General features: G+C 34.6%; 1 protein-coding gene across 2 annotated transcripts in view; it reads left to right on the top strand.

Moving 5' to 3' along the window:
- Positions 1 to 15,139, top strand: part of CSMD1 (CUB and Sushi multiple domains 1) — a 1,116,713-nt gene that overhangs the window by 866,389 nt on the left and 235,185 nt on the right. For both annotated transcript variants that reach the window (XM_032104597.1, XM_032104596.1), the window contains exons 18-20: positions 7,326 to 7,514; positions 11,195 to 11,311; positions 12,730 to 12,945. In XM_032104597.1, the coding sequence (XP_031960488.1) occupies positions 7,326 to 7,514; positions 11,195 to 11,311; positions 12,730 to 12,945 (522 nt within the window). The remainder of the gene's footprint in view (positions 1 to 7,325; positions 7,515 to 11,194; positions 11,312 to 12,729; positions 12,946 to 15,139) is intronic.

The raw sequence follows: 15,139 nt of genomic DNA, 5'->3' as shown, positions 1-15,139 counted from the left end.
ACTCCCTGAATGAAGCACTTTTCCAGTATAAACAATATTTTAAAGGGTAGCTGGTGTAAATTTTTGCTTAGACACAAATGAGAAGATCATAGAATAACAGAATCATCAAGGTTGGAAGAGACCTTCAAGATCATCTAGTCCAGTCCAGCACCACCATAATCACCCCTAAACCATATCCCCAAGTGTTACTTCCAGATGCCTCTTGAACACTTCCAGACAGTGACTCCTTCTCCTTCCTGGGCAACTTACTGCAATGCCTAGACACTCTTGTGATGATTTTTTTTTTATTTTCTAATAGCTAATCTGAACCTTCCCTGGTGTAACTTAAGGCCATTTCCTCTTGTTCTTTCATTTGAGACATGGCAGAGGAGACTGACCCCCATCTCACTACAACCTTCTTTCAGGAAGTTGTAGAGGTTAAAGAGGTCTCCTCTGAGTCTCCTCTCCTCCAGACTAAACAATCCCAGCTGCCTCAGCCTCTCATCACAGGACATACCTAGATCCTTCACCAGCTTCATTGTCTTTCTCTGGACTCATTCAAGCACCACAATATCTTTTTTTGAAGTGAGTGGCCCAAAACTGAACACAGTATTTAAGATGTGGCCTCACTAATGTCGAGTGCAGAGGAACAATCACTTCCCCTTTCCTGCTGGCCACACTATTGCTGATACAGGCCAGGATGCTATTGGCCTTCTTGGCCACTTGGGCTCACTGCTGACTCATTCTGAACTGCTGGGTTCAGCTGCTGTTGACCAGCACCCTCAGGTCCTTTTCTGCTGGGCAGCTTTCCAGCCACTCTGCCCCCAGCCTGTAGCTCTGCATGTGGTTGTTGTGACCCAACTGCAGGACCCAGCACTTGGCCTTGTCGACCCTCATACAATTGGCCTTAGTCCATCAATCCAGCCTGTCCAGATCCCTTTGCAGAGCCTTCCTACACTCCAGCAGTTCAACACTCCCAACCACCTTGCTGAGGTTGCACTCGATTCTCTTGTCTAGGTCAGTGATAAACTAAACTGGACTGGCCCCAATACTGAGTCCTGGAGAACACCACTAGTGACTGGCTGCCAGCTGGATTTAATTTCATTCACCACCACTCTCTGGGTCCAGCCATCCTGTCAGGTTTTTACCCAGCAAAGATTACACATATCCAAACCATGAGCAGTCAGTTTCTCCAGAAGAATGCTGTGGAAAATAGTTTTGAAGACAATTCCTGTCCTGAATGTCCAAACTGTAAAAAAAAGTTGTACAGAGAAAGCTTGCTAAACACTTCACACCTATGTCAGTGCATTTGCTCAACAAGACTTAAGTTAATCACAGCCTCAGTGTTCATATTGTCTTTTTCCTCACACTAGATTTCTCACAGAACTAAAAATTTCTGTGGGCAGCTCTGTGTGAATGTGCTGAAGCATTTCTGTGATCCTTTACTCTGTATTGATAATTGTGCATGTAGCACAGGGAAGGTCATCACAATAACTAGTAACATGGGGGTACTAAGTAGATAAAGCCAGTGTTTTCAAAGAGCCAAACCAGGTCAAAAGACCCAATGGAAGCATTGAGTAATCTGCCTGGAACACAGGAGACTATATTTTGATTGACCTTGGAGGCTTAACTATAGAAGTTGCTAATTTTAAAGATACCACTACAGAATTTCTATTTGTTTTACATTTCTTACATTTGCAAAATACAAGGCAGTCAATTTCATGTTCTAAGAAAATTTCTGAATGTTTTCCTGAATATTTTCTGTGGAAGTTCAAATACCCATCTTATTTGGAAGTATCTTAAAAATCTTCCAGTTATGGTCATAACTTTGATGATAAATTAAATCACTGTACTGTGAAGCAGAAGGATCTTAATCCTGTTTAAAATAAAAGGTTCAATATAAGCTAAACTGAGTTGAATCTGAGATGGCAGTAATATTCTATTAAGCTAAAATATGCCTGTAATATAGCTTTAATAAATATGTAAACCATTAAAGGTACTGTGAAGGATGTTAAGTTAATTTTTTAATTCCCCTCCTTAAATTTCTGTCATTCAGCCTTCTGATGAGACTTCAAACATAGCTAATGCAAGACAGTGTAGATTAAGTCTTATCCATCTAAGCAAAAAAATTAAATACCTAAAATAATCCTTAAGTAAAACTTCTGATAAAATATTTCTCTTTCGTTAAAAATAATTAATCTATGTTCTTTTGGCAAGCGTGCTTCATGCCTCACATATCCCTGATCACTCAACTTCCCCAGTTATGTGTTTTGGGTAGGGTTTTTTTAGTTAGTTGGGTAGCTGGTTTTTTGTTTGCTTGTATTTGTGGGGGGTTTTTGGTTCCTTGTTCTGTGAAGTAGGTTGTGCAATCTTAGTCTTTTTCTTAAATGAAAACAGATAGAAATGCTTTACAAGCAGATTGCTTCCATGTAAATTGTTCCTTTGTTTATTACCGTATATTTGAAATTTTTCATTCCTTAAATAAGAGAACATGACAATTTGCAACCAAATTGATCAATTATTTCTTAAACCCAAATGCTTTACTTAAAAGTCTGTGCTTTTTATGGACTAATATTTCCTTCTATCCTAAAATTTATCTGAAAAATAGATCGTATTTTAGTCATGCATTGAGACAGTCATATTACACTCTACATCAGTATGTATTTGATAAACATTGTAATTCTCTTACACAGGGAAATTGTTTTAACATCAAAGATTACCCATCTTAGTAAAAACTTTCCTTATTGAGGCCATTGAAAAAAATCTACAAAATTAGTATTGCGATTTTTCTTAAATGAAAAGTTGTCAATAATAAGAAAATAGAGGTAATCTTTTACTCACATTGTATAAAATTAGATAGTTGTTTAGATTAGGTTTCAGAGAAGAACTTTTTAGGCTCAGAAACATGCAATCGTCAGGGATTTGACATTGTCTTAAAATCAGTCAGACAGCCCACAATCAATCTTAGCGATAATAATATAGCATCAAATTCTTCCTTACATTTTCATTTGAGGAAAAAATAATCCTTTGAATAGTCTGGATGTGAGGAAAAGATTCACAAAATTTTCTGTGGCAGGATACAGTCAATGGAAAAAGATTTGAAATATTGAGGAAGGTTTTTTGTTTCAGCAATCCATTTTACTATGACTAAGAAGAATCAATACAGAGGCTAAATAGGAAAGGCAGTTTTTGTGAAAGTGACCATAAAATAATAGAGTTTATGATTCATAAGAAATTAAAGAATGGAGCAACATGGTGGTTAAATTAAGGGTTATCAAAAATCTAAATTTCACCAAATTTGGCAGATTGGTAGGTGAATGTCCTTGAGTCCTTACAAATGAATTCTGAAAGTCATTTATGAAAGAGATTGTATTAAAAGCCCAACAGAAAAGTATTGTCTGTTTTTCGGTGGGTTGGTTTTGTTTGTTTGCTTGTTTGTTTGTTTTTGGTTTTGTTTTTTGGGGTTTTTGTTGTTGTTTTTGTTTTGTTCTGCAAGGGTTTTTTAAAATTTTTTATTTAATTTTTGAATTTTTGAGAAAGATTTCTGTAGCTATTTAAAAATTCATTTTAATGATGTAACTCAAGAGTTAATAATGTAGATATTGGATATATTCAAACATTGCTATAGATAGCAATCAAATAATAACACAGATCTCTTAGGATAAATACAAAAATCTAAAGTACATATTTAGTTCCAAGAACAAGAGACAGAAAGACAGTAACAAAAATACCTATAAATATATTCAGATAAGGGAAAAAATAAAAATTGCTCAATAAAAGTTTGACCAAACATCAGCTGTCACAGGGAAGACTAAATGTTTTGCTCCTGTTTTGCAACTTTAGCAGAAAAGCTTAATTTTTGCCATATACTTAAGATAGTTAAGTGAACATTTTCAAGGTAATAGTACAGCATATAGAGAGAGGGTACTGCACAGTATTGAAACAATGAAACATATTTTATTCATCAGGGGGTGTTGAAATTCCCTGTGCTATACTCAGAGGCAAAGCAGAAGGACCATTCCACTGAAAATTATGTCTGAAAATTCAAAACTGTAAGGAAGTTTAAAAAAAATCAGGTCACACACTTTTCCAAACAAGGATGGGAAAAAAAAAAAACAAACCAGAAAATATTCAGACCAGAAGGATCAAGGACATTAGTTTTATCTTCACTCTTGAAATATACTAGTTTTATGCTGATAAACAAAATGATAAGACATAAATGATTTGTATTTGATAAAAACAGATTATGTCAAACCACTTTAAATTCTTTCTTTACAGATTAACTGCTTTTGTAGATTTGGGAATGAAAAGGGGAGGAAACAGTTCTGTGCTGACATTCATAAAGCTTTTAGAACTCTTTCAGAGAAAATATAAAAATTGAGTGTAGATGAACTTATTACTGTACAATAAGGTACAGTAGGCACAGGAAAAAGTTGCTCAGAAAGCCTGTGGAATCTTCATCCTTGGAGATAGGAAAAACACTTCCAGAAATGGATCCACCTGTGCAACCAGCTTTAGGTGACCCTGCTTGAGCAGGGGGCTTGGACTACATGACCCCCAGAGGTTCCTTCCACCCTAAATTGTTACATGATTTCTGTGATACTGTGAAAAAATATTCTAATAATGATTTTGGTGACAATATAAGAACAGTTACAATTTCTGAGGATGATTCCAACCTACAATTATAGCAAGCAATATGACTGAGAAGGTTACAATTCAAAACAAGTTAGATGAACTGAGGAAAGAGTCTGAAAAAACCCAATTAGATTCCATAAAGAAACATGCTAAGCCTAAATGGGGAAGGAGAAATGACATGCACAAATACAAAATAGAGATACAATAGAAAAAGATTTGGGTGTCACATAGAATTAATATAATCTAGAGAAAAATGTAGGAGTATTGCAAAAAGTTGAATCTTCTAGACATTGTATTTAACCATAAAAAAACCAAAAGGCAATTTCAGAAAATCCTTTTTTTTTTTTTTTTTTTTTTTTTTTAACGGGACTGTTTTATCTAGGACTTGTTCAAAAATTATTTCACTTCATTTGATGACCAGGGAGACTATTGTGTCCAGTTTGTAACACAGTTTAAAAAGAGTCGGAGGCTGCTAACATGGAAAGTATGACACGTAAGGAGTAATTGAAAGGTTTGTATTTCTTTAGAAAAAGTATGACTTGGCAGGCAGGGGGTAAGGCATGATAATGGTGTCATGGTCCTAGTAGCTAATAATTGCAGCTTGTACTAGAGTCTACTGCCTATGCTCCTTCTCAATCAACTCTTTACAATAATTTTCCAACCAAATTTATCACTGTTGGGCCAGAATTTCTCACACCTTTTTGTAGTCAGGACTCTCAGTATTGCCCATTATTTAGTTTATCTTAGGTTATCTCCTATTAAGAAAAAGAATCAAATCTTCATGCAAAGAGGCAAAGAAAAATTATTTCTTTTCAGCTGTGTTCATGGTTGCTGAAACTTACATACTGAATATTTTTCCCTGGGAATGAAACTCTGTTGCCTGAGCTGAATTTATTTATATAACACTACTACTTCGGTCCTGAAGTTGGAAGCTGATATTTGCTATAGGTTTTGGTCTTCTTGCAAAAATGTGAAACAATTGAGTCAGTGTAATTTAGAATTATCATTTCAAAAAGAAACTGATGAGTTTACCTGTTATGCATGACTCAGAATGCCAAAGCAGCTGATGTGTTCAGGCAAGGGTGGTAGGCTGCCCTAAGAGGAAGGAATTTTAAGAGTGCTGCTGTGGACCTCCATCTAACTAATTTCCACTAACATATTTCAAAATATGAAGTATGATTTGTCTGAAAGAAACCTAATATGTATCAAAGTTAAAATTTCATATAGATGAAATTACTAAGGGCACTTACAGTGCAGGATACTATAGACCTAAATGGGTTCTTTGAGACTATATTAAGCAATTTTATCCAGATGAAGGGAATCTAAAAATGCACGGTGTTAGCTAACACGGTACATTTGCATTAAGAATATGCAGTCAAGTCAAGAGAAACTTACTCGTCTAGAATTTAAGTATGTCAGGGTCACCTCATGAAAACTAGATCATAAGCTTTCAAAACTGAATTCTAAATGAGATATAAGAAGAGCTGGAGGGTACAGGGAATATTTCTCTGTGAAAGTTAGAGTCATTATTTATGATATTTTTATTTGTAGTCCTGCTTCCAACTCTCATGTCTATAGTTCTAAACCCTTCGCTTTATGCTCTGATAATTCAATTTATTCCCTAGTTTTGAACTCCTCCTACTTTGTTCCTAAGGCTGTATGGTAGTCCTGGATAAATAGGGCAGGGTAGAAGCAGTAAAATGAGAGTACAACTTCCACAGGTATGGTTAGAGATGCACATTCAGCTGAGAGGACCAGCACCTTCTTAGACCTTTAGAGGGCTAAGAAACTAGGAAATGCCTGTGAAGAAGGCGGTTGTGGTGGAATAAACTTGGCTTGATCCCAGGTGTCCAAATTTAAAAACACCTTCCCCCTCCGTTCTTCTCTGGATGAACTTCACTTTCAATTTTATCTACCACCTACTTCTGAGAGGTGCAGGGGGACAGGGCATGAGGGTCAGTTTATCACACATTATCTTTGCTGCTTCTTCCTCCTTAGTTGAAGGACCCCTCAGACTCTTCCGCTCCTCCTGCATTGGGTTCCTCCCCCAGGAGGCAGTCCTCTATGAATATTTAATCTCTCCTATAAGACATAATTACCAGAGACTCTTTCTGTCAGATAAGAGTTATACAATTGTGAAAGCTATATTATTTGTCTTGCCTTATTTTCATGCACAGGATAATATCTTTAAGAATTCAGTAGCTTGTGAGCTCTTCAATTGCATTTTTTTGACATTGCTTTTTCTTGTATCAAATAATCATAACTATGCAGAGGAAAATTGCATAGTTAAAATCTGCAGTATCAGAAGCTGAATAGATGAAATAATCAAACATAATTTATAAACTAGCAAAGTTTGCATTCATACTTTGTACTGCAGTATCTTCCTATGGTTTCAGATGTCCGGTACTTTAATTGGTTTGGTGTTTTTAATTGATTGACAAAATATACCTTAAACCTCCAGTCTTTTTCTATTTCATTTGGACTTCTCTATTCTATGAAACTTAAAATTGGAAAACTGTTCTTCAAGTCAGTAACAACATCTAGAGAAAGGCTTTTATATCCCATATCAGTTCTCAGGCAATGCTAACTAGTATCTTTTGGAGGCTCTTTCTTTCTCCTGTCTTCCTTGTTTTGTGTTTTGTTTTTTTTTTTTTCCTGTTTACTACCTGAAAAAAATGGTGAAAAGCCAAAATTAAATCTGTGTGTTTCAGGTGTCACTCTGGAATCAGATTCCTGCCTTGACCCAGGAATTCCTGTGAATGGCCATCGCCATGGTAACAACTTTAATATCCGCTCCACAGTAACCTTCAGCTGTGATCCAGGATATACACTGAGTGATGAAGAACCTCTCATATGTGAAAGAAACCATCAGTGGAATCATGCATTACCCAGTTGTGATGGTAAGTGTCAGGCTCTTCAGATGTCAGCTTTAAAGTCCACAAAAGTTAATATACTATTTTTCAGAACTAATTAAGCTTGTCATTGCTACTACCTCCCTTCAATTGCAGCAAGATCCACACTTTTAAAAATTATTTTACCGTTATTAAAAGCCATGCTTTACATCTCTGTATCAGCTTTCAGTCAAGTACTGAAAAAAAACCAGGCTTATATTCACAAATAGAAAAATTCATATTCTCACAGGGTGCCAGTGTTCAACTGTGAATAAAAATGGTGCCATACAACTAATACTTTCAAAACAAAGCCAATAAACTTAATTTATATTTTAAACTCTAAATACTGCATACCAAAATGATTGCTCAAAATACAGTGTACTCAATACTAAAAGATAGATCATGATCAGCCTATGTAATTAATGTTCTTACCATATTTTTGTTTTGAAATTTTGGTTAGTTTATTAATTGTTTTGGTGGATATGAAGTATGAAACTGTCTAGAGCTTTCATGAAACATTTTTTAAAATGTTGAATTCCTGTCCTGGTTTAACCGCACCCAGCAACAAAGCCCCACACACCTGCTTGCTCACTCCCACAAGCAGGAGCAGGGAGAGAATCAGAAGGCTAAAAGTGAGAACACTCCTGGGTTGAGATAAAGACCGTTTAATAAGAAAAGCAAAAGCTGTGCACACAAGCAAAGCAAACCAAGGAATTAATTCACTGCTTCCCAAGGACAGCAGGTGTTCAGCCATCTCCAGGAGAGCAGGGCCCTGTCACATGTAATGGTCACTTAGGAAGACAAACATCATCAGTCTGAACTTCTCCCTTTTCCCTTTTGCTCCCCACTTTATGTACTGAGCGTGATGCCATATGGTGCAGGGTTTTCCTTGGGTTAGCTGCAGTCACCGGTCCCAGCTGTGTCTCCTCCTAATCTCCCACTCACCCCCAACTTCCTCACCAGCATGGCAGCACAAAAAGCAGAAAAGGCCTTGGCTCTGTGTAAGCCCTGCTCACCAATAACAAAAACATCTCTATATTATCGACCCTGTGTTCAGCACAAATCCAAAACACAGACCCATACTGAGAAGAAAAATAACTCTACCCTAGCCAAAACTGGCACAACTCGCAAATATTTCTGTGTTCTTTTTTTTTAATTGGATTTTTTGGCTAAGTTCTGTTTCTGTGAACCCCTGAATCAACTAAATTTCTTCGTGGAATCTTGTATAGCTGCTACAAAATCCCTCTTATAGAAACCACAGAAAAACAGCAGAGAAAGGCTCTTGCTTGAGCAAATTACTTACATTAGTGAATTTGTAACTTGCTTGTCAGGTCCAAGGTTTTCATTGATTACAGTGAAATGTCAGAGGACAAACTTAGATTCAGCAAAATATTTTAGTTTCTCACTCTGTTTCAATCTGTTTTGTTAAATCGGAGCACTACTCTTCTTCATCTTCTAACTCTCTCTACAGCCTTCTTGCCCCTGCTCAAAACATAACAACCACCAAAGGTTAATTATAGAACTTAGCTAATCTGATATTCAAACCCACTCACCTTGTAATCACTGCAACTCTTTCCTCCTTTACAAGTACAGATAAAAAGCATTTTTAGAGTTTTTCATTGTTTTCATGGGTTTCTTTCCTTGTTTGCTTTGCCACAGTGAATTGAAGAATGCGAAGGAACCTTAACTTTGAATAGTATTTGCTTCTTTTTCTACTTACTTTGTAATAAAATGTGTGGATGTATTTTTGAGTTAAAATATCAATATTTTACTCTTTTGTTTGCATATGAATGTTGAACTTCAGGAAGATCTAGTTAATTTTCACTCATTGAAAGAGAGTTTTTATTTCCCAGGTCCTTCACTCACTTTCAGTGTGAGTGTATGAGGAAATGTCAAGCCTTTCTGGAGTATGTTCTTTAGGCAAGCAACACACAAGGGTTCAACATATATTCAGTCTCTTCCTCACAGATTAAACTCCATTGTATTAAATAGTCTAAAAATAGAACTCACACTCTATTAGGTAATCATTCTGTTAGTGTATTTGCCTTTTGAGGCTCAACAAGTTGTGACCCAAATTTTCAGAATGTAACAGATTTAACTGAAGTGGAAATGAGCATTTTGCAGTCATCTGTAGAGTATTGTTGGTCTCAAAATTTTACCTTCAGAAATTAATTTAGCAGAATAAATGCCTAAGGAAGAAGCATATTGCTTTGTTTCATGCCAACAAAGAAGAAATCTGTGTACAAAGACAAGGTGGTTAAAGTTCCCTCTAAGTAATGTGTCATTGTCAAAATATGGTACTGCCAAAGTGGAACATGAAAATAATTTTCAAGTGAGACCTAAATTCAAACACATTAATTACATATTTTTAATTTTGTTTAAAATATGTAAATGATTTTGAAATATGTAATACCTGCTTTAAGTAATGTTGCACAGTCTTCCTTCTGTGATGTTTACAGAATAAGAAGGCTTTTTGAATGAATGTACTATTGTTCATTTATGACACTATAAATCTGATGTCTGTAATGCTTTTATTTATTATTAAGCAATGTTATCAACCATATATTTACTGTTGGTTTAGTCAAACGTGTTTTAATTCATACTTCTGTACAGAAATAAATGTATTCAGGTAAAACCAGGCTGGAAGCATTTTCTTTCCTTATACTTACTGATAAATATATAAATTAGATAAATCCAAAAAACATTAAAAACTTTAACAAAACCCTTAGTCTAATAAGAAATGAAAAAAAGGAATTTAAGCTATAAACCAAGTATATGTGTATATATACACACACATCTACAGAAAGGTACTGTAAGTTTATTGAATATTTTGTCATGTATATTTTCCATCTAGTTTAGTGCAAAGTGTATCACTCTATGTGAGGAAGAAGACTAAAAGCATCTTAATGTTTTGTTGTTTTACTGTTAAAATATTTAGTATATTAAAGTTTAAAAAAACAACAACATAAAAAGTGGACAGCAAGAGATGAGTGAAAAGCACAGTCATGCTGTATTTATAAGATTCAGCGTGCAAATCTTAAACTTTAATTAATTTGCTATGCAAATTTGAACAGCCTAGTTTAACAAATTCTAGTTTGCATAAAATGTTTTCTAGCATAGTTCTCATGTCTTTCAAATTATTCAATTCCAAATAAATTACTTATGATGGGACAGCCTAATCTTTGAAAAAGAGGAAATGACACTTTTTTCCCCTGAGCATCGCAGTAGTCATTAAACTTTTACTTATTTGAAAAAATATGCTTTTTACTTAAGTATTTTTGTTGGTTAAAATGCAGTTGAAGGTATGCCTTTCAAAATATTTAGTGAAAGAAAAGTAGCAACAAAATATTGTTTTAGTTACTTCACAAAATAACCCCTTATTTCTTACATACTACTGCAATAGGAATTAATACTTGCAATAAAAAATTTTACTTATTTTTCTATTCTGCTAACTAACAGGAGAGGCTGTAGATGAAAAAGAAACTTTTCAAGGACTAATGTAGGTGAAAACAAATTGTTGTCAAACATGAATGTTGTGGCTTTGGATTGATTAGCTTCTTATTCTAATCCTTGACTGTATTTTTAATTTTAATTGTAGTTAAAAAATGAACTTTCTCTCTCTCTCTCAAGCCCTTTTACAAGATAGGCTTTCTGTATGACTTTTTTTTTTTTTTTTTTCTCTTCTTAAGCTTTGTGTGGTGGATATATTCATGGGAAGAGTGGAACTGTTCTTTCTCCAGGTTTTCCTGATTTTTACCCAAACTCTTTAAACTGCACTTGGACTATTGAAGTGTCTCATGGCAAGGGTAAGTATCTAATCTGTTTTGCATATATATATAATGTCTGTATGTAAAAAAAAAATCAGACACACATAGCTAAAAAATGTCCTTTATGAGTTAAACCAGCACTTTCTGCCATTCCTTTGGGGAAGAAGTTTAATTTCCCAAAATAAGTATCTTCAAATGTGGTATTTCCAGTTTGTGTTTATTTTTCAAAAGAAGCATTCTTTTTAAAAGTTGCCAGAGGCAATGTGTTTTAGTCTCAGAAAAATGGAAAAGTGTAGAAGAGGTAAAATATGGGAAAATAATAGCTACTTGTTAAATAGCACTAAATTTCTTTCAGTCAAAGATGTCAGGACCTTGTTGATGGCTCTTCACCAATTTTTAAGCATAAAGAAACAGATTTGATCTGTGTATTGGTAGCCTTAGATTTCAGACTTAAGCCATTAGAGCAAAAACTTATATATATCTTTATGTTACATATACAGTAGAGTAACGTTGTTATAGAACATGTAGAATGCATAGTTGATCTTGTCAGCTTATCCATTGGGGGAATGTGTAAAATAACCTAAGCAAAAAAGCCCAGAGAGTACTAATAATGTGTTACATACTATTAAATCAAAAATCAAAACATAATAAAAATTTACTGAGAAGTATATTGGAAGTTTCTGTTTAAAATCTTCTTAAAGACTGGATTTTTTGTTTAAAACTCATAAGGCATTTTAAATGTAAAATATATAAGAAACCATTCTAAGAAGAATGTTGTTCCCCACAGTAAATTTATAAATTTGTTGTATTTATTGTATTTAAATGTATTGTATTTGAAGACTGAATTGTAAGTCAAAATTGAATTCATTACTGGACTGGAAGCTGGTAAATGAAAAAACAGTCATGATGTCAGTAAAGGATCAGTCCCAGAAAATATTAATCTATATTTATGCAAGACTGTACATAAAACTTTGTCCTTGTATATGGGCACTTCTCTGAAGTTTAAAAAAACCCCAGAATTGTGTTGGAAGAAAGGCAAAAATAAAACACAAATACAAAATTTCAGCCAAGTATTAAAGTATGTCTCCTAGTTAACAATGAAATCAAGGTAGATAATATAAGTAAAAGAGACATACAGGAACTTGAATAACATCTAAATAATACAAATCTGGATTTTCAGAGTGCTGTATACAAATAGCACTGGATGCCATTGATTCTGTTATGGGAAATATTGATTTGAAGTGAGCTAAACCAGCATCCACATTGCACATATTACTCAGCTGAGCTCAAGTGCTTTCTGCAAACTTTATTTTCAGAATTTCAGGTTTTGATTCTAACTTTTTCTCAAAATGTTCCCATATAACATAAGAACTGCTTTCTGTGTCACCTACATATGAAGGAATAGAAAAACTTCCTATTAAATGCTTTTCTTTCCTCCCTTTTTAATTCTTTTAAAGGTGTACAGCTGGTTTTTCATACCTTTCACCTTGAGAGCTCTCATGACTATTTGCTCATCACTGAAGATGGGAGCTTCACAGAACCAGTAGCCAGATTGACTGGCTCAGTCTTACCCCCTACAATTAAAGCCGGCCTGTTTGGAAATTTTACTGCACAGCTTCGATTTATATCTGATTTTTCAATTTCTTATGAAGGTTTCAACATAACATTTTCAGGTAATGAATTCCATTCTGCTAAATATCCTGAAAAAAGTTCCAGATGATATTTCACTTGTAGATAACAGAAACATTTTGAAACACCACTAAAAAAAAAAGTTAATAGAAATTGTATAGTCTCTATCATAGAAAACCGGTTAAGGTTTATAAAGGTGGCCAAGAGAATTGAGAAGAATGTTGGTGATTTGAGTGTTTTAAGAAGTTTTCCATGTCCTCACAGAAACATCAAGATTGTTGAAAAAGAGGTTTGGAGGAAAATTAGGGGGAAAAAATTACAAAGATAGAAGGTACTGCTTCAGAAGAAAGGAACTAACTGGTACTGTTTTACTAAACCAACTATAGAAACTTTTAAAAAGCAGTGATATACTAACTCAGATTCACAAAGGAGTCTAAATTGAAGACTGATTTTGAAATAGAAAACGTGTATATAAAGATAAATTAAAACACTTATTAGCTATTGATGTATTTCTATAAATTATCTCTTTAAGATACTTGAAACATTTAAGTTACTGCTTCTTATTTACAGTCTTCTAAATAGATTAGATGACACCTAATATACATTTCTCAATAATTTTCTTTGCCTATCTCCATTACTAGGAAGTAGAATTACAGATTTGCATATTGTAGCAGGGCATCTCACTCCCCAACGAGATCATCTGTTGCTGTTAATTGGTCAAATAGCTCAAACAGGACGAGCTGTCTTGTAGTGAGTCATTTTGGCAACATGGCCAAAATGGCCAGTGGTCTGGCATCTCCCACCTGCCAATAAACATCTTCCTGTTGAAGTGAGATGTGGAAGACAAGCTGCATTTCTCACTCACAGACACCTCACTTACAAACTAGAAAAGCCACACCAAACTCACAAAGCAGAAATCCTCTGTACATGATCCTGGAAATGTGTGGAGTTTCTCCCATGAGTAGGGACACCTACTTTATAGTAACTCCCCAGGGGCTAAGTGAAGAAATCTGTGTACATTAATGTCATTTCGGTGGTAAGTTGCAATACTATTTCTTTTGCTAGCTTTACTTATAGGTACCTTGAAATAGTGCATTGTTTTATGTTAGCCTGTAATCTACTAGTAGTTCTTTAGTTTTATACTGTGTAGTAATTCTGATTAGGATCTTTGGTCTGTTATCTCTGTTTAATAAATAATTAATTTTTATAAATAGACCTGATTCTCCATCATTAGAACTTGTGGACCAGAATAAGTCCTTACATTTAAGATGTTGACAAGTTGACAAGTTCTGTGGCCAAGACTAAGGCAGGGCTTGTCTGAAGCTTCCACTTGTGCCATGACACATATAAATGAATCAAGTGCAAGTTGAAATGCACATGCACATGGATATTCTATGGAAGGAGTACATAAGGAACTCACATCCAACTCTCCCACATAATTTTTCAAGAACTGAAAGTCAATAAGTTTTATTGAGATTTGGAAATGCTTACAGATGACCATGCTATTTATGAGTAATGCATCCCATTTAGCTTGCTTATTTTAAAAAGGGAAAGAACTACCTCACTGAGTAGCGCAATACTGATGGATTTACTCCTATGAAATGCTAAAATACATTCATTCTGGATACTTTGGACTCACCAAATCAGAGGTCAGCAGTTTTGTAAGTTTAAAATGTAAATAAAAATACTAAATTATATCTCTGATAGTTTGTTTATCACTAAGTCAAAAGGGTAGAGCACTAAGCAAGTTGTAGAAAAACACACAAAATATTGTGGATGCAGGGGGGAGAATTGTGCAGTAACAAAAGATATGGATTACAGAACTTTTGGAACACAATTGAAGGTTTATGTCCTATCTACTACTGCTACAACATACAGAGCCAGCATATGTCATCATTTATATTAAATGCACATTTTGAGAAATATTATGAGGTACATTAACTTCATGAAACAAATAGGTGATTCTGTTTCTGTATTTTCGCACAATCAGAATATATTTCTTCTTAGTAAGAAGTGTTTAGTGAGATGGCCTTAACCTGTTTTGAATGTCATTTAACATAGAAATTTGTCATGAAAATTGCCATGTACCTAAAAGTGTACTACGGTGTATCCCCATGTTTAGCTTAGCCTCTGTAGTACTGAGCAGAGGTAGTAGATCATATGTTTTCTAAACTTAAAACCTTTGCCAGCAGAAACTGGTGTGGTTTATAGATTCCCGTTAATATTCAGAACTTTCCT

This window comes from Corvus moneduloides, chromosome 3 (assembly GCF_009650955.1).
Source record: "Corvus moneduloides isolate bCorMon1 chromosome 3, bCorMon1.pri, whole genome shotgun sequence".
Classification (NCBI taxonomy): Eukaryota; Metazoa; Chordata; class Aves; order Passeriformes; family Corvidae; genus Corvus; species Corvus moneduloides.
Note: the sequence above shows the minus strand (reverse complement) of the source record. Positions and strands in the feature narration are given on the sequence as shown.